This window comes from Anabrus simplex, chromosome 1 (genome assembly GCF_040414725.1).
Source record: "Anabrus simplex isolate iqAnaSimp1 chromosome 1, ASM4041472v1, whole genome shotgun sequence".
In the NCBI taxonomy this organism is placed as follows: domain Eukaryota; kingdom Metazoa; phylum Arthropoda; class Insecta; order Orthoptera; family Tettigoniidae; genus Anabrus; species Anabrus simplex.
In genome coordinates, this window is record NC_090265.1 from 858724100 (window position 1) to 858746892 (window position 22793).

The window sequence follows — 22793 nt, forward strand, 5'->3', positions numbered from 1 at the left end:
GTGCATTGGCACTGCTGGTGGCTTCAAGTAGCCTACACAGTGGCCTCCACGATATGCACTAGCCATGCATCTTGGTGGGTGTACTATTTACCAATGAGCCCAACTTAGCACACTGGGGTGAAGCACTGCCAACCAGAATGAGTTACCCGGAAAATTTATAATGTCCAATAACGGACCATTTACAGTATATTCGTATTATAACTTTACTCATTCGGGACAAATATTTCAGGTTCCCTATGGGAATCAACATCATCTGATGGCCAGGCAGGCATCAATTTTTATAAATGAGACGAAGTCTCTCAAGTGCATTGGCACTGCCGGTGGCTTCAAGTAGTCTACGCAGTGGCTTCCACGGTATGCACTAGCCATGCATCTTGGTGGGTGTGCTATTTACCAACTGATGAGCCCAACTTAGCACACCGGGGCAAAACGCTGGCAACCAGGAATGAGTTAGCTGGAAAATTTATAATGTCCAATAATGGATCATTTATATTGGTATTATAAATTTACTCATTCGGGACAAATATTTCAGGTTCCCTATTGGAATCAACATCTATATCAAATGCCTTCATGTTGGAAAAAAACGTATCTAGTGTTTCCATATCGCTGTTGGATATTTTTTATTTTTATATATCAGTAGTACGTTTTCTCGCTTAACACGTTCGTTTTTGTTGTCCCCTGCAGAAATGTCTTAACGAAGTTTTACTGTATTTAATTGTCATGCTTTTTACCATACTATGCTAGGTGTCTGGTAAATAGGGTAGAAATACAATTTTAATTTTGTGTATACACTTCAGGGTTTTGCTTGTCCGACTCGTTGGCTGAATGGTCAGCGTACTGGCCTTCGGTTCCGAGGGTCCTGGGTTCGATTCCCGGCCGGGTCGGGGATTTTAACCTTCATTGGTTAATTCCATTGGCCCGGGGGCTGGGTGTTTGTGCTGTCCCCAACATCCCTGCAACTCACACACCACATATAACACTATCCTCCACCACAATAACACATGGCAGATGCCACCCACCCTCATCGGAGGGTCTGCCTTGCAAGGGCTGCACCCAGCTAAAAATAGCCACACGAAATTATTATTAGGGTTTTGCTTCATTATTCATTTAGGTATAGATTCAGTTCAGTTTTTGTATATATGTCTGTTTGTTACAAAATCACAAAACAGTTGACCAGAATTTCTCAAAACTGTATATTTAGCCCCTCAGTGACGGGGAACATTTGAGTGCCGCTTTACCCAGTGGACGGAGACAATTCAGGTGTAAACACCGAGAGAATGCAGGGATCTCATTAAAAATTCACTGTTACTACAGTTTAGCTCAGATTATTTTCAAACATTTACAGTAGAGACTCAAAAGAATGTAGTTTACATTATTGAGTTTATATTTGCCTTATAGTCTACTAATGGAGAAGAGACCTTCCACGTTTTATACAGAATGAAAGTGTTCTTGTATTTGCATGAGTTGTTTCACAATGCATTGAAAACTAGGACGATCATAGCATCGGAAACTTTGTGTGTAAGAACTGGGAACAATAGTTCAAAGATTTATTTAGTACAACTTCCAGGTTAATGGGACGATAAGTTAATGAGAAAGAGGGCATGTTCTTTGGTGTGCTTTTCATCCGTTCTTTGATTTGCAAGACTGTCTTGTGACATTCAATGGTCCTTTTCCTGGTATCAAGCATTGTTCTGAGACAAAACAGAGATCGGGTTATGAAGGAAAACTTAGAGAAAGTCTTCATTGTTCACTGCAACAGTGAGTTATTTTAGCCCTGGTTTGTTTCAACATGACTGGGAGTGATTTTTTTTTTTCCAACACATAGGCCTACTTAAAATTTTGTGACATTGAAACAATATTTAAAAAAATTTTGTACGTGTTTTTCAATTTTTAACTGTATAAGAAAATTATTTTCAAGATTCTTAACAGATAAAAATCCACTCTGTAGTAATTTTTTAACCCATTATGCCATAAAAAAGAAGCCAATAATGCCCTCAAGTAGTAGCAGTTCCAACGAACGAAGTACATCCCTAGTAACAAATGAGCATCACACTGTGGCACCTGCCAGTATGATGGAGCGGTGCAAGCCGTGCGTGCTGAGGAAGTTTTGTTTTACCATTTATCCTCTTCATAGCCATGTATCATTTTTTATAAAATGTAGTTATTTTCTTTCATAATAGAAATGCATCTTATGTTGTTCAGTTTGGTTTCTAATGGCATTTTCCTTTCTAGGTGAAACAATTTCCTACTCTGGTGATCCTCTCCAAGATTTCACTCTTTCAAGATTTCTGGATAGATTTGTGTTCAAGAATCCTAAAAAGCAAGCAGCCCACGAAGATAAGCCAAATGTGAAATTCTCTCGGAAATCTAGTTATCAGCCTTTGGGTATTAAGAGCCTGGCTGTTAATAGTGCTAGCTATCTCAGCTGTGAAGAATCTGCTATACCAGTAGAGGAGTTGTTCATGTATAAGTAAGTTTATTTATATTTATTTATATACACAGTAAAAATGTCAAATGAATGAGCCTGTATTGGTACAGGCCTTTCAGAATTGTTTGGAAATGTATGCCCTTATTCCATATGGTGTGGATGACAAGTGTATGAACAGTTATGTAACTTAATATCATCGCACACCTTCAGGGTATCTACACGTGATGGTGTTACATGACACGGGACATGCAAATAAACAACCATTCACATCAAAATACAAGAAATGGAAGCGCACTTACCTTAAATCAGTTCTTAAAAGATGTAAGATAAAATAGGACAACAAAACAGGCCTGAGGAGGTCAGGCGAATCAAGCAATTATAGTTAGGAAACTGAATCACTGACTGAAATGAGAACACTAGTTTAAGAGAAGATTTAAGAACTTTAATTCACTAAAAGGAATTGAATTTACTAACATCAGTCGATACCCTTGGTAATTAAGGGAAGAAATAGATAATAAAACTTCAACTAAAGTTGATTGAGATAAACAAATGTATCACAAAGAAAAAGAAAAATGGATACAACACTTGGTCTGATCCATAATTCATGATAATAAGCTAAGGATCTTTCACAATTAAGTGCTTTTCTTCCAATACAAATAGAAGTCAATTAAATGAGTCCAAAAGGGCTTCTGTATGACTCGCTTCAATATTTGAAAGACATAATAGTGGAACTCTATAATGACAGGAATCGATGGAGGCATATTGTCCACAAAAGTCCTACCGGCCTGCTGGAAGGATACACAGATGATGATGATGATGATGATGATGATGATGATGAATAGTTGAAAAATGGATAAATACTTAAGCCATCAAAGTAAGAAAAATTTCAAGAATTACGTTGAGCAGAACTAATCAAGAATGTATCATGAAGCACATGAGTAAAATTCAAAATGTGAGAGTCAAACCAAAGATCAAATGTAATAAGGAATGCTCCAAGTATAAATATAATAAAAGACAGAGAAATTACACTCTAACAGATCTTGACGCCACAAACATAATTCTTTCAGAATCATATCAGACTAACAAAGAAACACGTCATCACTAGAGTCTGGATTTCCATGCAAATGCATGTTTATAAATAAGTTCGTTACACTTCACAAACTTTGCAGATATTCGTTTTATGACTTAACAATTCCAAATAACCATTTTTTTCCCTGCATGTTTGCATGTTTTAGCCTTTTTAGGAGAAAACCCATGCATAATGCATATTTTGAATATTTTGGATTTAATAGTGAATATTTGGATGTTTATATTGCATATATGACTTTTCTTCTAACTTTGGCACATATGTACTGTTAACTTGCATGACAGTGCCTTTTATGAATGTTGGTTTGCAGAATTTTGAGACCATTTCTCCACATTATACAGTATATCTATTATTGAGAGACAAAGAGAAAGAGAATGTACTCCTGGCATCCTAACTGACAACCAAAGTTAGTACATAGGGTAGACGTCCTTTCTTATCACTTTCTTATCTGTTTGAGTAAACATTGTTGTAAGCCGGAAGGCCTCACGTCGATCACTGTAATTTTTAGGAGTAAGGTGTCCCATTTATAGATTGCTATAAATTGAACTGTAAATTGTGCATAATTAAATGACAGCTCATTTTTCCGTCTATGTTACGACAAACAAAATGAAATTTGTATCACACTTCTGGGATGCCACGGTACTGAGATAGTAGCTTACAAAACTTGGTTTTAAACTGAAACCTCTTCAGTTGTTATCCTAGAATTTCCTACCCGGAACTTTCACTCATCACACGTCTTTGTTATCCCAGCAGTCAATCATTAACAGTTATTGAAGACATTCAGATGTATCTGCAGTCATGACACAGAGAAATAGCTGCGGCAACTACAGATAAGTTGAACAAAGTGGTCCGTTCAAATCCTGATTTTGAATTCATCAAGATTATAAAAAGACGTATTATGCTGAAAATGCAAAAGATGTACAATTTGACCTCATTTTGTCCAAATGTCTTCATTTAAGTTGCACCTGTCACTTCTTGTGATGAAGAAAGGTAATTTTCTGAGGTTAAGACTATGCTGACAGGTGAACGGATGAGCTTAAATCAAGCCAATTAGAAGAAATCAGTTGTACAATGTTTCAAAAGGAACTGAAAATTTAGCCATATTGAATTCGATTGTAATAGTGCATATTCTCCAGTTTATTGTGCATGTTTTGCCATATGATAGTGCATGAATGCGTGCATATTTTGAGATTTGTTATTGCATGGAAATCTGGGCTCTAGTCACCACATATCAAAAACAATGGGACACGTCCCCTCAATGCAAATCATCGCAGTCATGGCAACCCGATCATGTGACATAGAAGAAAAGAAATGTGGCAGACCATATCAGAACTGAAGCTAGGCACAAGAACTACAGTAGAAGTCCGCTATAACGAGTATGGCATATAGCGAGAACCCCGTTATAACGATAATGTATGTATGTCCCTTCAAAATTCCTATATTTTACTCTGTATTATCCTTTGGTTACAGCAAGAGCCCTATCACTGACGCACCTGTTATTACAAGTGATTATGCGCGCTTGATTTTTTCCGTTGCCAGTATTTATGCACCCAGTCATTATACTGCATGCGATCGATCATCTTCGGTATTGTTTTCTCACTTTGCCCGCTAAAGAGCTCTCTCATCGATATTCGAAGGCAATGCCAGAGTCGATTAATACCCGTCGACTGCTCTTCCGCAAGTAAAATGAAAATGAAAGAGGAGAACATGTTTTCATAATAAATGCAAATGAAAGAGGAGAATATGTTTTCATAATAAATGCGTGAATAACGTGTCCGATAATTGTTGTTAACTCGTTAAAGATAAACGCTGAATAAACGATCGCTTAATTTTAATGCTAAATACCGCAATTGAGTGAGAATAGGATGGGTCTACACCTCAAGATATGGCAGAGTGCGTCATTGATTACGAGGTTAGTTTATATTTTCTCGCATTCATTAAATTACGGAAAGGCTATTATCATGTAAATTTATAGCGAGAAGGTTATAATTTCTCTGCTGGCATATAGTAGAGTTAAGTTAGGATAGATGACGCTATTTGAATAACAAAAATGAAATGTTTGCCACAAAATGCGATTGATCATCTTCGGTACGGTATAGTTTTCGCGCTATGTGCATTTGTAAGCTCTCTCATCGACATTTGAAGGCAATGTTGGAGTCAATTAGTAATACCGGTCGACAGCTGTTCTCTAAAGAAAATTCGAAACGAAAGAGGATAACACATTTTCGTAATAAATGCATAAATAACGTGGCTGATAACAGTTGTTAACTCGTTAAAAATAAAGGCTGAAGTAAACGATCTCTTAATTTTAATGGTACGGTATACCATATATTGAAATTAAGTAAGAATGTGGTATACCTCAAGATATGGCAGGGTACATCACTGATTTCAGAGGATAGTTTATATTTTCTCACGTCTAGTTAAATTTTGGAAAGCTATTCCCATGTCAATTGTTAGCGAGAAGGTTATCATTTCTCTACAAGTGTTTCAAATAGGTTTTCATGATACATATACAGTTAGGTTAGGTGACGCCGTTTGAAGAAGAAAAATGAAATATTTGCCACAGAAGCCTCTGGAGTGATACGGTATTTCTCCAAATCCAAGGCGACGTTTCTTTCTCAGAATCTCATGTGAAAAATCAAGGGCTATTTTGCATTCACGGCCTGATAGTAATGAACACCACTGGCAACTACCACAGTAACCATGCTGTTTCTTTCCACCCCCGCACGCACGCACACAAAACTCGTTGACAAACGACCGCCTCTTTATCATACATCGCTAGCCACGGCGACCGGTTGTACAATGCCTATGTGTAACGTCATTGGATCTCGGGAAATAGTGAAGAGAGAATGACATTCTATTATCCTATTGTTCTCTAATCTACAGAATAGCATCAAAACATTAGAGCCTTCGAATTCTTAGGAAGGCCACGGCTACTCGGTAGCAGAGTTATAACGCGTCTTCTGTACCTGACGCTTAGTAAAATTACGTTTTATAGACAGCAGGAATATTTTCGTGGTGGATCGTCGTATTGTAAAGATACGTGGAACAGGTATTGCCGGCAAATTTTCAATGGGTTCTCGTCGATGTTATGATGCCAATTTTAAGTTAATGGCTATTAAACACTCGGGAATATATAATAATTGTGCAGCCGCAAGAAAATACGGCATAAGCCTAACTAAAGCCAATATTCGGCGTTACCGTGAAGACAAAGATAGCTTAAAAATGCGTACCTACTGCACAGAAAAATTATTCAGAGGCCTGCAACAAGGTTGCTTTAAAGAATATTATAGATAAGAAAGGTTCCACCTTATCAATACAAGTTTTATTTATGTAAGATTCTACTTACAGTACCGGTTTTGACTTTTTATACAGTCATCCTCAGCTGTACATTAGTACCTTCACATAAGTCAAAGTTAGTTAATATGCCTTGCCTAATAGAAAAGAATCAAGATGCTTTAAAGAAGTCGAAGATGAAATTGTGAGGTATGTGCACAAAAATGCAAGGACGGAATTGCCATGCCGTGGTGCAATAAACTCGTTTGTCGACTTTCGAAGTCCGCGATTAAGGTCTATACATTGCTAGCCACTGAAGTTGACTGAATCCGCCAAGCAAGACGTGCGTGTAGCGGCAGCCGTTATATCTGACGCTGAGTGAAAGTAACAGTTTTACAGTAAGCAAGAATCTTTTCCTGATGGATCGCCGTATTGTAGAGACGCGTGGAATGTGTATTGCCGGCAAATTTTCAGTGAGTTCCCTTCGATATATTGATGCCAATTTTAAATTAATGGTTATTAAACCCGCTGAAATAAAGCATAATTGTACAACCGCAAAAAATACGGCATAACTAAAGCCAATGTTTGGCGTCTACAAATAGTCTAAAAATGTATACAGTATAAGAAAAACATTCATATGATTTTACAAAGCACTTTTTAAGCATGATTAAAATTTTTTGAAGGAAAAAGTGGGGGTCGTCTTGGATTCGAAGAAATACGGTAATATATATCTTTCGGAATGAAATTAAACACACACTTTCACGTAGTATCGGATTTTGGAAAAAACAAACAAGTAAGCCATAGTGTGGATATTATCCGCGAAAAAGCAACATTTGAACAAAGATTGCCATTTCATACTGATTTTAATGTGTATGGGGGTTTTTCCGACTTTTTCAAAAAAAAGGATATAACGACAATCCGCTATAGCGAGTAAATTTTTCGCTGTTATGAATTCTTGCTATAACGGACTTCTACTGTATTTTCAACTCATTCTTTTTTGAAGTAACCTTTGTTGGTATTTAAGAAATATCTATATATATATAAAATAAGAGTTTTGTCTGTACATTGCTCAGAATTTGAAAATAATGGTATTTCTGTATCGGCCATGTCCACAGTAACAAGAAAATGCACTTTTTTTACTTTTCCGTAATTTCTGTCTGTCTGTCTGTCTGTCTGTCTGTCTGTCTGTCTGTCTGTCTGTCTGTCTGTCTGTCTGTCTGTCTGTATGTCTGTATGTATGTATGTACACGTATCACAAGAAAACGGTTGAACAGAATTTAATGAAAATCGGTATGTGAAGTCGGGGGATGAGCCTCTATAATCTAGGCTATAAATAATTTTACTAACGCTGAGTGAAATGGTAGTTTAGGGGAAGGCCTAAAATTGAATTCTCACCGGGCGAGTTGGCCGTGCGTGTAGAGGCGCGCGACTGTGAGCTTGCATCCGGGAGATAGTAGGTTCGAATCCCACTATCGGCAGCCCTGAAGATGGTTTTCCGTGGTTTCCCATTTTCACACCAGGCAAATGCTGGGGCTGTACCTTAATTAAGGCCACGGCCGCTTCCTTCCAACTCCTAGGCCTTTCCTATCCCATCGTCGCCATAAGACCTATCTGTGTCGGTGCGACGTAAAGCCCCTAGCAAAAAAAAAAAAAAAAAAAAAATTGAATTCTCAACTATTTATGTTATTAGTGGTCGTACTTTAAAGAAAATGGATATGCAAAGTTGGGAAATAAGTTTCTACAATCTAGGCTATCAATAATTGTATTCACGCTGAAAAAAATGGTAGTTTAGGGGAAAGCCTAAAATTTAATTCTCAAATATTGTTGTTATTAGTAGTCCTATCTTGATGAAAATCGGTATGCAAAGTCAGGAAATAAGTCGCTATAGTCTAGGCCGTAAATTATTTTTATTCAGGCTGAGTGAAATGGTAGTTTAGAGGAAGGCCTAAAATGTAATTCTCAAATATTTCTTATTAGAAGTGTAATCGATGAATGCTACATAACTAAGGTTATATAGAATTAAATTTCCTATTATTCATGTCTTATACATTGTTACCGTACTGGCTATGATCACAAAGATATTAATGAATTTGGATTTTTGTTACTAAGTCCATATCAGTGCCGAGTAACGAGAAAATGGGTAAACCGTATTTAATGAAAATCGGTATGTTAAGTCGGAGAATAAGAAACTAGTTTAAGGTATAAAATATTTTACAAATCACAGAGTCGAAAGAAAACTAACTGTGAAGGCCTACTATATAGAAAACTCATAACATTGATCAACAATAACATTACATTAACCATTGTTTGTCGTGATGTGCTTTGTGTCTTCTGTTGCCCCTCATCTCCGGTAGATAGGATTACTGCTGCATACAGAGTATTTTTTATTTGATTTACGTCGCACCGACATAGATAGGTTTTATGGCGACGATGGGATATGAAAGGGCTAGGCGTCCCTTAGGCCTTAATTAAGGTACAGACCCAGCATTTGACTGGTGTGAAAGTGGGAAACCACGGAATACCATCTTCAGCACTGCCGACAATGGGGTTCAAATCCACTATCTCTCGGATGCAAGCTCACAGCTGCGCACCGCTAACCACAAGGTCAACTCGCCCAGTCGTACAGAGTGTAACAGCCTGCCTGAATATTGATGGGAAGTAGGTGGGGAGTTAGATAACTTTCTTCTTTAGCATGCCATTCCCCTGGTTTATAAATTTTCTGATACTACTGGTACGTAACACACTGGATCATCATAGTATTCGGGCTATTCAGTCCCTACTCTGAGGCACTGATTGGAATGAACAGTGTTGTGCATATTTAGCGGAATAATGGCAGATGAGTGTTCATGGCCTGCGACCTGGTCATCCCAGCTCTGGAACTTTGGACTATTAGATTGGGACCGCAATCTAACCGCAGCACTGTTCGTTAAAAGTGATAAAACGTGCGGCTTTCCATTTGATCGAGTATTTTATACGATAGCATTGCTTTTAATCGCTAAATTCATACTTACGTTTTTGTAATGACCTATGTTGATTTCAGTTAGGGAAACCACAAAGTAAGTCTTTCTGAGAATCCCGTAGCGAAGCACGGGTACATCAGCTAGTAAAATATAAGTTAAGAAAGAGGTCAAGTAATCTAAACCACCATCGAATCAGTACATAATAAGAAAATTGCCAAGGTAATTCAAATAAGGAACAACGTCCACATAGACTACCCATTACAATAGAATGTCTTAAAGCGAACTCAAATAACCCAAATCGGGCAGTTTAAATAGGTAAATATAGATAATAACAATAATACAGTAGAACCCCGTTTATCTAAAATAAAGGGGGTGGAGCCACTTCGGTTGACGCGTTTCTTCGGATGACACATGATAAATATTTTCAGAAGTTTATTATTATTTTTTTAAAATATATCATTCTTGAAATATAACGTCGAAATAAAAATGCATAAACTCTGTTAAGCAAAGGTGCATACTGTAGATTAACATTACAATGTGTACATAATGTCACTCGTATAAATCCAATGATTTTCTTCTGAATTTTCTTAGTACAGCGCTGTCGTGCAGCTATGTCGTGCCATTGTCTTATTAACAATACACCAGCTGGTGTAGATTCATTGCTTTGTTCAACAAAGCGCAAATAAATCTGAAATAATTAAACAGTTTATTTTGCAATGGGGTAAGAAAAGCATTGGAACTACAGTATAGAACCGCAAAGCCAGTGGAACGACCGTGATTTCCTAACAGAAGCTGCAGCATAGTGCGACCAGTAAATAAGGTGAAACTCCCGCAACTGAAGCAACGTTAACCACAGTCTACATAATCTTCATGACGAATAATACAGTAATAATAATAATAATAATAATTCCTGCTTCTTCAAGAAAAAATGTATCATGGAACGAAGTAGAGGGTAAGACACTGTTTTGATTTATGCTACACGTGCGTTCTGGCAGAAGTCATAATGTAAAAATAGGGTTTGCCTAGTAGCTCTCAGCATATATACCAAGAGAATTACTGATATCGACGGCTAAGAACGAGAAGGTAAAAACAAAATATTAAAATACAATTTTGCCAGAGTATTTCGGTTAAGCGGGGTTCTACTGTAGTAATAATTCCAAACTTTTAATTTGCAGGATAGGTCAGAGAGGTTAAAACATAATTCCAGTCGAGTAAATTACATTCTCATTATCATGGTTTTCATTTCACCATTACTTCTTGATTATGAAGGTTATATAGCTCCAGAATAATTTGGGATTTCCATACTTTTCACCGTACACGACAAATCATAGTCACCAAAATTCTAGGTAGAGTAAAATATTCAGCTTACTTGATTTTTTGATTTATCCCATCAGTGCTCCAAGGAAGGACTGATGACAATACTTACAATAAACACATGTAGGAATAAGAGGAATAGCATTACTGTGTCATTGCATGAAGATTTATGAGAAGATAATCTTACAAAAAAATCAAGAAGAAGATAGATTCACAATTAAGAGAAGAACAATTAGATTTAGAGCTAGACAGGTAGTAGAAAAGAAATGGGAATTTGCATTCATAGATATACAAAAGGCTTATGACATGGTTAGAAGAGAAGAGATGTGGCAAGGGTTGAATAGAATGAAATTGTCAAGCGAAATGCAATTCAGAATTAGAAACATGTATTAGAAACGTGCATTCTGGCAGAAGTCATAATGTAAAAATAGGGTTTGCCTAGTAGCTCTCAGCATATATACCAAGAGAATTACTGATATCGACGGCTAAGAACGAGAAGGTAAAAACAAAATATTAAAATACAATAAACACATGTAGGAATAAGAGGAATAGCATTACTGTGTCATTGCATGAAGATTTATGAGAAGATGTGTTATAATAGATGGCAAAAAATAAGCATGGTTTAGAACAGACAGAGGAGTTCAACAAGGAAGTGCACTTTCATCAGTACTTTTTAATATAGTGATGGACAACATTATGAGGAAAGTTCACCAAGGGTCAACAGCAAATGATATGAAAGTCATAGCATATGTATGTAGATGATATAATAATATGGGAAGAAAATGAACAAAAATTGGAAGAACAACTAAATACCTGGCAGAGGGCAATTGAAGAAGCAGGCATGGAAATAAGTTTAATGAAAATCAGTAGAGAAAACAAAAAAATAAAAGATGTTAGATGTAATGGAAAAATTCTTAAAGAAGTAGATGCCTTTAATTACCTAGGAAGTAAGCTAACTGGGAAAGGAAACATCAAGGAATTTTTTTTTTTGAGAGTATAGGAAATTGCTCAAAATTTTATTACTGTGTATCAGACATAATTAGAAATTGGAAAGAATCTACCAAAGCAAAAATCATGATATATAAATCATATTATTTGCCAATATTGACCTATGGATCAGAATGTTGGACTTCGACAAAGAAAGATCTGAGTAGATTACAAGCGACAGGGATGCGCTTTCTACAAGGGATCTTTGGTAAAACAAGGAGGGACAAGATAAGAAATGAAACCATACGAAACACGCTACAGATCAACCCTCTAAAAGAAAATATGGAGAGAAATAGGCTCAAATGGTTCGGGCACGTCAAAAAAATGGTACAAGAAAGATTACCAAGAAGAGCTCTGGAATGGACAGAATCTGGAAGAAGACCAATTGGAAGACCACGAACAAGATGGAGGGATCAGGTGGAGGATGATGTAAATCGGAGAGGACTACAGTGGCAGACAGTGATGAACGATAGAATGTGGGGAAAAAAGAGAAGATTGGAAGAGGCTCTGTGAACGACCTGCGTAAGCAGAAACGTATCAGGAAGAAGAAGAAGAAGGGGGAGGAGGTTTATCCAGTCATTCTTCATCAGTATGTTTTTTGGCCAATGACCTAACTGTTAGGCCCCTTGAAACAACAAGTATCATCATCATATTTTTCACTTGTTTGTACCTACCCATTACTTGTAATTGGTAGTAAGTCAAGCATTCGAACTCCCACTGAAGATGGTTTTCCATGTTTTCCCATTTTCACTCCCGGCAGATACTGGGGCTGTACTTTAATGAAGGCCACGGCCGCTTCCTTCCAACTCCAAGCCGTTTCCTATCCCATCGTTGCCATAAAACCTGTCTGTGTTGGTACAACATAAAGCAAATTGTTAAAAAGTAAGTAGAGTTATTCTTTAAGTATAATGCAGTAAGATTTCTCTTGACAGATATTTATCAAAGAAGAAAGCTGCCAAAACTGACGCAGATGAAGATGCTGAGAGTGACGTTGATAGTGTGGGCAGTGAGGAATTTGAGAGTATGATGGACAACTTGATGGGAGGGAAAGAAAAGCAGATAGACTATGCTGATGAAGTGGGAGACAAACTGGCTCCAAGCAAAGACCAAGGTAATTACAGTGAAACATCTGTTTTAGACTTTTAAAGAGATGTTAGTGCAAAATAGGGGAAAGTTGTAGATGTTTGTTTCTATGAGAAATGAGCACTTCTGCTGCTATGTTTACTTCCAAAGTGGCCTTGTTTGTTTATTACATTATTAGGTATACGAATTGCAGCTATAAATGTATTTAGAAATTCACAGTATGTTGTTATTTCCTTTTCCCTCTTAACCTTTACACTTTCTCTTGTTCTCAACTTCGTTGTATGTCCTGTAAGTAATAGAGGAGAATAATAGCATGTGTTAATATATTATATCAAATAAGGACTAGCCTACTGGAAACATTTTATAGTGCCTAAAATAGGGGCTTTTGCCTATTTTTGACTAAACATACCTAAGTAAAAATTGACCTTTCTAAACTTTGCCCATGCTCTGAAGTGTTATTTGTTTCTAATGCCCTTCTTGACTGAAACATAGTTTCCTATTTTTCTGTACTGGGTACTGCATATGGTGTAATGTAACTACATTAATAATATCAATTTCATCCACAGAAGTATTTTGAACAGACAGATACAAACATCAATATGCTAAATATTATTGTGAAGGAAAGGTAAGAGACACTGCAGTTCATTCACGAATTGGATTTAATTTCACATGCTGTGTCACTTTCAAACACAGTAATACATCTGCGGTCATTGTTATTATTTTCCTTACATTTGTTGGTCTCCAAAAGATATTGATTACAGATCTTTGTAGATAATATTGCCAGTGCATTACAAAGGAATTTTGAGAAACAGTCCATGTAGCAAGGAATGAAGAAGTGCACGACTGCTCGATTAGTTTAAGAGGAAGCAATTCTGCGTTAAGAAGTACACTAGAGTACTACAGACAAGCATAGTGTTGCAAATTCCATGCAGCAGTAATATCTGTACTCCATCTAGGATGTACTGGGGTTGAGTTTTTTTTAATGAGTGTGTGATATATTATAAGAATCTCCCAGGTGCACTTTTCTCGGAAACAGTTTTACCTAGAGATATAATGTTTGTTGTGTATATCCACAGGGTTCGTATTTACATGAAAGTTGAGTTATATTTTGATAATGATTGAAATTAAGTGTGATGAAATATTAAATGGTAGGAATATACAGTACCATGTGCTCAATTTTTGAGCGACTATACATGGTGATTTGCTCACAAGCACTCATTTACATTGGATAGCAATTTTTAGGACAAGGATACAGTACCAAAGGTAAACAATCAAAGTTTTCTTCCATTTGTTTGTGGCTGAAGGGGTATACAGATTTAACTTACTACAGGAAAACAATCCATCCTTTGTGTAACAAATGGGAAATATTTCACGCAGTTGACAGCGTTATATCCTCAGCTGAGTTACTGGAGACTATTCATATCACTGTTTATTGGGTTTATCAGGATAAAATGTCACACCGCAGAAATTACATGTCCTGTGATGCAAAAGTGTTTGTGATTCATAGTACTGCCATAGTGTACACAGAAATGTTGTCTCAGGTTTCCCTGACTTTCCCTGACCTACTAAGAAAAATTTCTCTAACTCACGAAAACTGAGCGGCAAGTTAATTCGCTGAACAACATGTTTTACAAGGAACAAAAAAGAGGAAATTCCAGCCTCCACCATTCCCATAGCTGGCCTAATTCTCTCTCCACTTCCTTTTTTTTTTTTCCAATTATTTATGGAAAAACATTGATATGCGCTTTCTATATATATATATTCCAAGGAACAAAGTACAGCTGACTTATTAATAGAGTAATTCAATTGAAATATGAAAATAAAATTATTTTACCACAGCAATCTAATACTATTTCATGTGGATTTAAAGCACTCTTGAGATCAAAAGTAATTAACTTGGGTTTCTAATATAGGCGGATAAAGTATAATGAATTCCAATTAGTCTAGATCTACAGTAGAAGTCCGCTATAGCGAGTACGATATATAACAAGAAATCCATTATACTGACAATGTTTTGCTGCCCCTTCAAAATTCCTATATTAAACTGTGCATTATCTTTCGGTTACAGCGAGATCCCTATCACTGACGCATCTATTATTACGACGATTAAGCGCACGATTTTCTCCGTTACCGATATTAATGCACCCCAGTAATTATGTTGCATGCAATCGATTATCTTCGGTATTGTTTCCTCGCTATGTCCTCTAGCGAGTTCTCTCGTCGACAATTTCCAATTCGAAGGCGATGTTGGAGTCGATTAATAATACCCGTCGACTGCTGTTCCGTAAAGAAAATTTGAATTGAAAGAGAACATATTTTCGTAATAAATGCGTAAATAACTATTCCGATAACAGTTCTTAACTCGTTAAAAATAAAGGCCGACTAAACGATCGCTTAATTTTAATTATAAATACTGCAATTAAGTAAAAATGGGATACAGCTCGAGATACGGCAGAGTGCATAATTGATTTCAGAGGTTAGTTTATATTTTCTCGCGTCTGGTTAAATTACAGAGAGTTAATATCATTTAAATTTTTTCGGGTCTGGTTAAATTACGGAAGGTTAATATCATTTAAATTTATAGCGAGAAGGTTATCATTTCTCTACTGGTGCTGGAAGTATGTTTTCATCATATGTATAGTACGGTTAAGTTAGGATGGGTGACGCTGTTTTAATAAGGAAACTGAAACGTTTGCCACAAAATGTGATCGATCATCTTTGGTACCGTATAGTTTTCTCATTATGTGCATTTGCAAGCTCTCTCATGGACATTCGAAGGCAATGTGGAGTCGATTAGTAATACCCAACGACTGCTGTTCTCTAAAGAAAATTCTAAATGAAAGAGGATAAAAAATGCGTAAATAACGTGGCCAACAACAGTTGTTAACTCGTTAAAAGTAACGGCTGAAGTAAACGATCTCTTAATTTTAATGTTATATATTGAAATTAATTAAGAATGTGATACACCTCAAGATCTGGCAGAGTAGGCCTATATCACTGATTTCAGAGATAGTTCATGTTTTCTCGCGTCTAGTTAAATTTCGGAAAGGCTATTCACATGTAAATTTTTAGCGAGGATAACTCATTTCTGTACATGCGTTTCAAGTATGTTTTAATGACACATATATGGTTAGGTTAGGTGACGCCTTTTGAAGAAGGAAACTCTGGAGTGATACCGTATTTCTCCGAATCCAAGCCGACGTTTTTTTCCCCTCAGAATCTCATGCGAAAAATCAAGGATGTCTTGCATTCGCGGCCTAATATTAATGAATACCACTGGCAACTACGGCGGTAACCATGCTGCTTCTTTTCACCCCCGCACGTGCACATGCACACAAAATTTGTTGACAATAAACGACCATGACAACCGGTTGTACGGTGCCTGTGTGTGACGTCACTGGATCTCGGGAAATAGTGAAGAGAGAATGACATTCTATTAGCCTCTACAAAAACGTTTCTCAAATCTGCAGAATGGCAACTCAGTGGCAGAGTTATAACGCGTCTACTATACATGACTCTTAATAAAATTAAGTTTTATAGACAGCAGGATTATTTTCTTGATGGATAGTCATAAAGGTACGTGGAACAGGTATTGCTGGCAAATTTTCAACGGGTTCTCATCGATATTATCATGCCAATTTTAAGTTAATTGTTATTAAATTGTTATTAAACACTCGGAAATGTAGAATGATTGTGCATCTGCAAGAAAATATGGCATAGGCCTAAGTTAAGCCAATATTTGGCATCAGCGTGAAGACAAAGATAGCTAAAAAAATGTGTACTGAACAAAAAATGCATTCAGTGGTCCGCAATAAGGACGCTTTAAAGAAGTCAATGAAATTGTGGGGTATGTGCTTGAAAATCGCAAAGGTCGAATGGCCATACCGTGGCGCAATAAACTCTTTCGTTGAACTTCAACGTTTGTGATTAGGCCTATACATCGCTAGCCGGTTATATTACAAGTAATAAATCTCATTAAGGACACTAGGTTTGGGGCCCTGCCCTAACTTTAGGCTAAGATTTTTTTCGGCTGATGATGCTTACGACAGTTAAGCGAAACATGTCCCATCTTACAACGCCTGTTGTAATGTTTATATCCTAATATAAGGAAAGATAAGTATTGGAAAGGTGGTGTTAACTATTATTCTTGTTTTAAGTTTCATAGCCGGTTATATCTTACGCTGAGTAAAAGTACCGTAACACTTTTATAGACAGCAATAATATTTTCCTGATGGATCGCCATATTGTAGAGATACATGGAATAGGTATTGCTGGCAAATTTTCAACAGGTTCTCTTTGGTATTATGATGCCAATTTTAAGTTAATGGTCATTAAACCTGCAGAAGAATAATTGTGCAGCTGCAAAAATGTGGTATAATGAAAGCCAATGTTTGGCGTCTAAAAATGCGTGCTGTACAACAAAGGCATTCATATGATTTTACAAAGCACTTTTTGAGCCTGATTTAAATTTTTTGAAGGAAAAAGTGGAGTTCGTCATGGATCGGAGAAGTACGGTACTGTAATTTTTTCAGAATGAAACGTAGTATCAGATTTCGAAAAGTAATAAACAAGTAAGCCGTAGTGTGAATATCATTTGTGGAAAAACACGTTTTGAACGAACTGATTGCCGTTTCATACCGATTTTAATGTGAATGGGTGGTTTTTCCGACTTTTATACAAAAATCAGATATAACGACAATCTGCTATAGCGAGTAAATTTTCTGCTGTTGTGAATTCTCGCTATAACGGACTTCTACTGTATATTCAAAACAGTTTTCAAATTTGAACGCAAATCAGTCAAAGGCATCATAGGTTTCTGACTTCAATATCTTTTGAGAAAAGGTTCAGCTTCTGGCAAACTAAAAGCACTTAATTTAGCCTTAAGTAGTGGATTCTTCACAGTTTCTCTAAGGTATTGAAGGTTTTTTTTTTCTTCTTTTTTTTTCAGTGTACTCTTTCACAGATTTGTCAATGTGATCATATTGTTTAAGAGCTTGATCACCGAGCTCGATAGCTGCAGTCGCTTAAGTGCGGCCGGTATCCAGTAATTGGGAGATAATGGGTTTGAGCCCCACTTGCGGCAGCCCTGAAGATGGTTTTCCGTGGTTTCCCATTTTCACACCAGCAAATGCCTGGGCTGTACCTTAATTAAGGCCACAACCGCTTCCTTCCAATTCCTAGCCCTTTCCTGTCCCATCGTCGCTATAAAACCTATCTGTGTCGATGCGACGTAAAGCAAAAAAAAAAAAAAAAAAAGCTTGATCAACACAGCGTCCATTTTCCAACCATCTATTGCAGTGAACTTGTAAGGAAATACGGTGCTTGTTGTTATGTCTATATATTTAGCACGTCGAGCAGGGCTATCTTTAAAAAGAATAGTGCAGAGATCTGAAAAAATAAAAAGGTCCCAGTCACTTTTTGTAATCCCAGTTTTCATGGCTCAATTCACTGTATGCAAATTGCATATGTCTATATCAAGAAGAGATTTGGCCTCGGGGTTTAGCACTTGCAAATGATTTTCAAGTTTTTAGAAATAAAACTGAGGTTTAACATTTGGCCTATCCATTGAGACTTGCAAAATTTGCCTAAAGGTAAGGACAGTCCATCTATAAACCCATCTAATAAGTGATCCACAGTTGCCTTGCCAAAAAGTACACTACTCCAATACCTTGTTGCAACTTTTGAAGATTTACATCCCTAAACCTTGCACACAAGTCCACTTGTCCTCTTTGGACAAATGTGTGTGATGACTCATCAAAACAAACAATGTAGTCAGAGTAAACTTAAAATCTTTAAAACATGGAGCTGATCCATTATTTACGAGGGCGTTTTTTTTTTTCCAACCTCCGGAGCGTCATAATTGAAAGACAAGTGTACGTATCCAAATGTTAGGTACAAATGTGGTTACTTTTCAACATAATCACCACGAAGGTTGAGGCATTTGTCATACCTGTGGGCAAGCTTTTCGATCCCCTCTGCACAGTATGTTGCCGCTAGTGAGTTCAGATAGGCCCGAACGTTGGTTTGAAGATCTTCATCCTGCTGGAACCTCTGCCCTCCCAGCCACTTTTTCAGTCCCGGGAAGAGGTGGAAGTCACTCGGCGCTAAATCGGTACTGTGCGGTGGGTGGTCAAAAACGTCCCACCGAAATTCCTCCCGCAGAAGTTGTTGGGTGACACGAGCACTGTGAGGGCGTGCGTTGTCATGAATGAAGAGGATTCCAGACGTCAGCATGCCTCGTCGTTTGTTCTGTATGGCCTTCCGCAGTCGTCGTAAAGTCTGGCAATAAACAGCTGCATTGATCGTAGGCCCCCGTTCCATGATCTCAACAAGCAACACACCTTTTTGGTCCCAAAAGACTGTAGCCATCATCTTCCTGTCGTTGAAGGTTTGCTTAAACTTCTTTGGTTTGTTTGGTGAGTGCGTGTGCATCCATTGACGTGATTGTTGTTTTGTTTCGGTGGTGACGAACGAAACCCAAGTCTTATCGCCAGTCACAATTTTCTTCAACAAATCGCCACCTTCAGCCTCATAACAGGTAAGAAACGTCAATGCTGCTGTCATCCGGCGACTTTTGTAGTCATCAGACAACATCTTTGGAACCCATCGGGCGCACAATTTCCTGTAGCGCAGGTCTTCTGTTAGGATCTTGTAAACAGATGACCTTGAAACTGCAGGAAATTTCTCACACAACTCGCTTACGGTAAACCTTTGGTTCTTGTGAACCTCTTGGTCAATTTCGTGAACAATATCATCTGTAGCTACAGACTTGCGTCCTTGCCCCCCTTCATCGTGAACATTGGTCCGGCCTTCTTTGAACTTCTTTGAACACCATCACTCATAACGTTTGCACCGTATACTCGACTCATTCGTCGATGAATGTCAGCTGCACTATTCCCTTCTGCTTGAAGGAAACATATCACACTACGCACCTCACATTTGGCGGGAGCGCCAATAGTAGCGGCCATGTTTCCGTGCCAATACTTCGGCTCACACTGGTGTGAGGAAGTTGGCTGTGGCCACGGGTAGAGGGGAGGACTTGCACAGTCACCTTCCATGCGCGAACAGCTCCCACAGCTTGTGTGGTTCTTTACCTGCGCGATTGGAGGTTAAAAAAAAAAACACCTTCGTATAACATAGGAAGCTTTAGTCTTGCCCATAGTAAAGATTTGAGCAATTTTTCTGTCTGGGAACATTGTTTTGAATGATGAGGTGGTTTCATCACAAGAGTTCAGAAACGTCTTTCCAGTGACAACCTGGTGAACCCCTATGGCTTCAGCTGATATACCATCATCTTTATTCACACTGCAAGTCTTTAAACTCCTTTGACTTGTTTCTGGTGCTGCTAATTCCTTTGTAGCTGTGGATGTAGTGCTAACTCTTGGCTGCATATCTTCAAGTGGAGATGGAGTAGAGGTATTCTTTGCAAAGAAAGACATTGTTGGCTGGGAAGACTTAGCTTTCATGTGTCTTATATGAGTAGGTCCTTTAGCATGAGAAGTGACTACTTGTTTGCCCATATTGAATGGTGTACAACACACTTTACAATATGCTGAATTTGCATCATTTACCAATATGTCCAACCAATCAGTCAGTTCAGGAAACACTTTACTGTCTAGCCAAAGTTTATTAAATGCACCCTGCTTGTAGCCATTGTCATGAGTTTCAAGAAAACATCCTAGAATTGAAATAAAAAAGAATAACATAAAAATGGTTGAAAGAAAAGACACTAGAGCACATCAGAAATTGTAGAATTATTATGCACTTCTTGTGAAAAAATACCTGGAAAAGAAATGCTGACATATCAAATACCACCGAAATGAACAAGGATCGAACCTACCAAATTGGGGTCAGAAGGCCAGCGCCTCAACCGTCTGAATCATACAACCCCCTCAAATCCATCATTGAGGAAGATTTCTCTGACTTTAGAGATTTTTTTGTCTATTTCCCTGACTTTCCCTGACCAACATTTTTTCCTCTGATTTTTCCTGACTCTCCAGAATGTGGACACTATGTACTGTGCCATGATTCATATTAAAGTACTTCATGTGGCAAAAGCAAATTTTAAAGCAGTACTGATTTCCTGAGCCTCTGTGGCTCAGGCAGCAGCGCACCGGCCTCTCACCGCTGGGTTTCGTGGTTCAAATCCCGGTCACTCCATGTGAGATTTGCGCTAGACAAAGCGGGGGTGGGACAGGTTTTTCTCCGAGTACTCTGGTTTTCCCTGTCATATTTCCTTCCAGCAACCCTCTCCAATATAATTTCATCTGTCATTCATTAATCATTGCCTCAGGGGAGTGCGAAGGCTTCAGCAGCCGGCACAATTCCTGTCCTCGCCGCTAGATGGGGACTTTCATTCCATTCCTGACCCAGTCGAATGACTGGAAACAGGCTGTGGATTTTCATTTTCACTGATTTCCTCATGTTGCTGATTTGTTGTGCTACTGATACCATAAATAATACTGTACTACGATTTTTATTGTGCTGGGTTGTATGATTCAGACGGTTGAGGCGCTGGCCCAATTTGGTAGGTTCGATCCTTGTTCATTTCGGTGGTATTTGATATGTCAGCCTTGTGTTGGTAGATGTACTGACACGTAAAAGGACTCCTGACAGACTAAATTCTGGCACCTTGGCGTCTCTGAAAACCGTAGTAGTAGTGGTGGTGGTGGTGGTGGTGGTGGTAGTAGTAGTAGTAGTAGTAGTAGTAGTAGTAGTAGTAGTAGTAGTAGTAGTTAGTGGGACATAAAGTTAATAACATTATTATATTTATTATTTGATTTTCCTTGTGAAAAGTTTAAAGCCTGTTTTTAATTTTGGGTGTCTAATTTTTGCAGCCTATTTTAGATGCCTAAAACTTAATTGCTCATGCTGATCCAGTTCTGAATTTTGATACACAAATTTGCTAAAGGGCATGTTTTGTAAGATATGTCCATGAAATGGTCCATAAGAAAAATCTGAATATAGGCATGCTTACTAACCACTTAACCATGGAGCTGGGCATTAATGCATGCAAAGAGATCATACAGGAAGAAGAGAAGCATAACATGGTTCCTCAACAAACTTATTCCACCAGTACATATTAAGAATAGCTACCAACAGTATCTGTTTTTTGCCTGGGGTGGCCTAGTCCAACCAGTGAAGGAAATGTGAAACAATGCTGGAAATAAAATCCCCAGAAAAGATATTGGAAGATAATGTGAAATTTAGGGAAGCCCGGCATACTGTTAACCAAGCTGACCTCTATTTGTCCTATCAGTTGACTGATGAGAAATGTGTTTGTGACAGTGGCGATGATGAAGATTATGGGGATGCACTGCCACTTCACAGGTTGAATCACCAGGCTTTGTTCACTTGGTACAAAATGGACAAGTCAGCCCGGATAGGTTATGAGGCTGTGTCAAGAGATTGGGAGTCAAGTCTATAATCACAGGAATGAAGAAATTGGAGTAACCTTCAAACTCTGTTTCTAAGCCCAAGAATGGTCAAATGCAGCAGCAGTGGCAAGTGGTATTAAGTAATTGCCGGGGAAAGAACTATTCAAAATTCTAATTAGGGCACTGAAGAACATAGAAAGTCCGATAATACCACTCGTGAAGTATGAAAGGGAATGCAGTCCTTGAAGCTGTTGCCAACTCCAGGCAGATGAGGGTTTCAT

General features: G+C 37.9%; 1 protein-coding gene across 1 annotated transcript in view; it reads left to right on the top strand.

Annotated features, from left to right (window-relative positions):
• The window catches only part of LOC136874214 (CCAAT/enhancer-binding protein zeta), a 129956-nt gene that overhangs the window by 76166 nt on the left and 30997 nt on the right, over positions 1–22793 (top strand). The window contains exons 11-12 of the mRNA XM_067147859.2: positions 2233–2470; positions 12985–13163. Coding sequence (XP_067003960.2) covers positions 2233–2470; positions 12985–13163 — 417 coding nt within the window. The remainder of the gene's footprint in view (positions 1–2232; positions 2471–12984; positions 13164–22793) is intronic.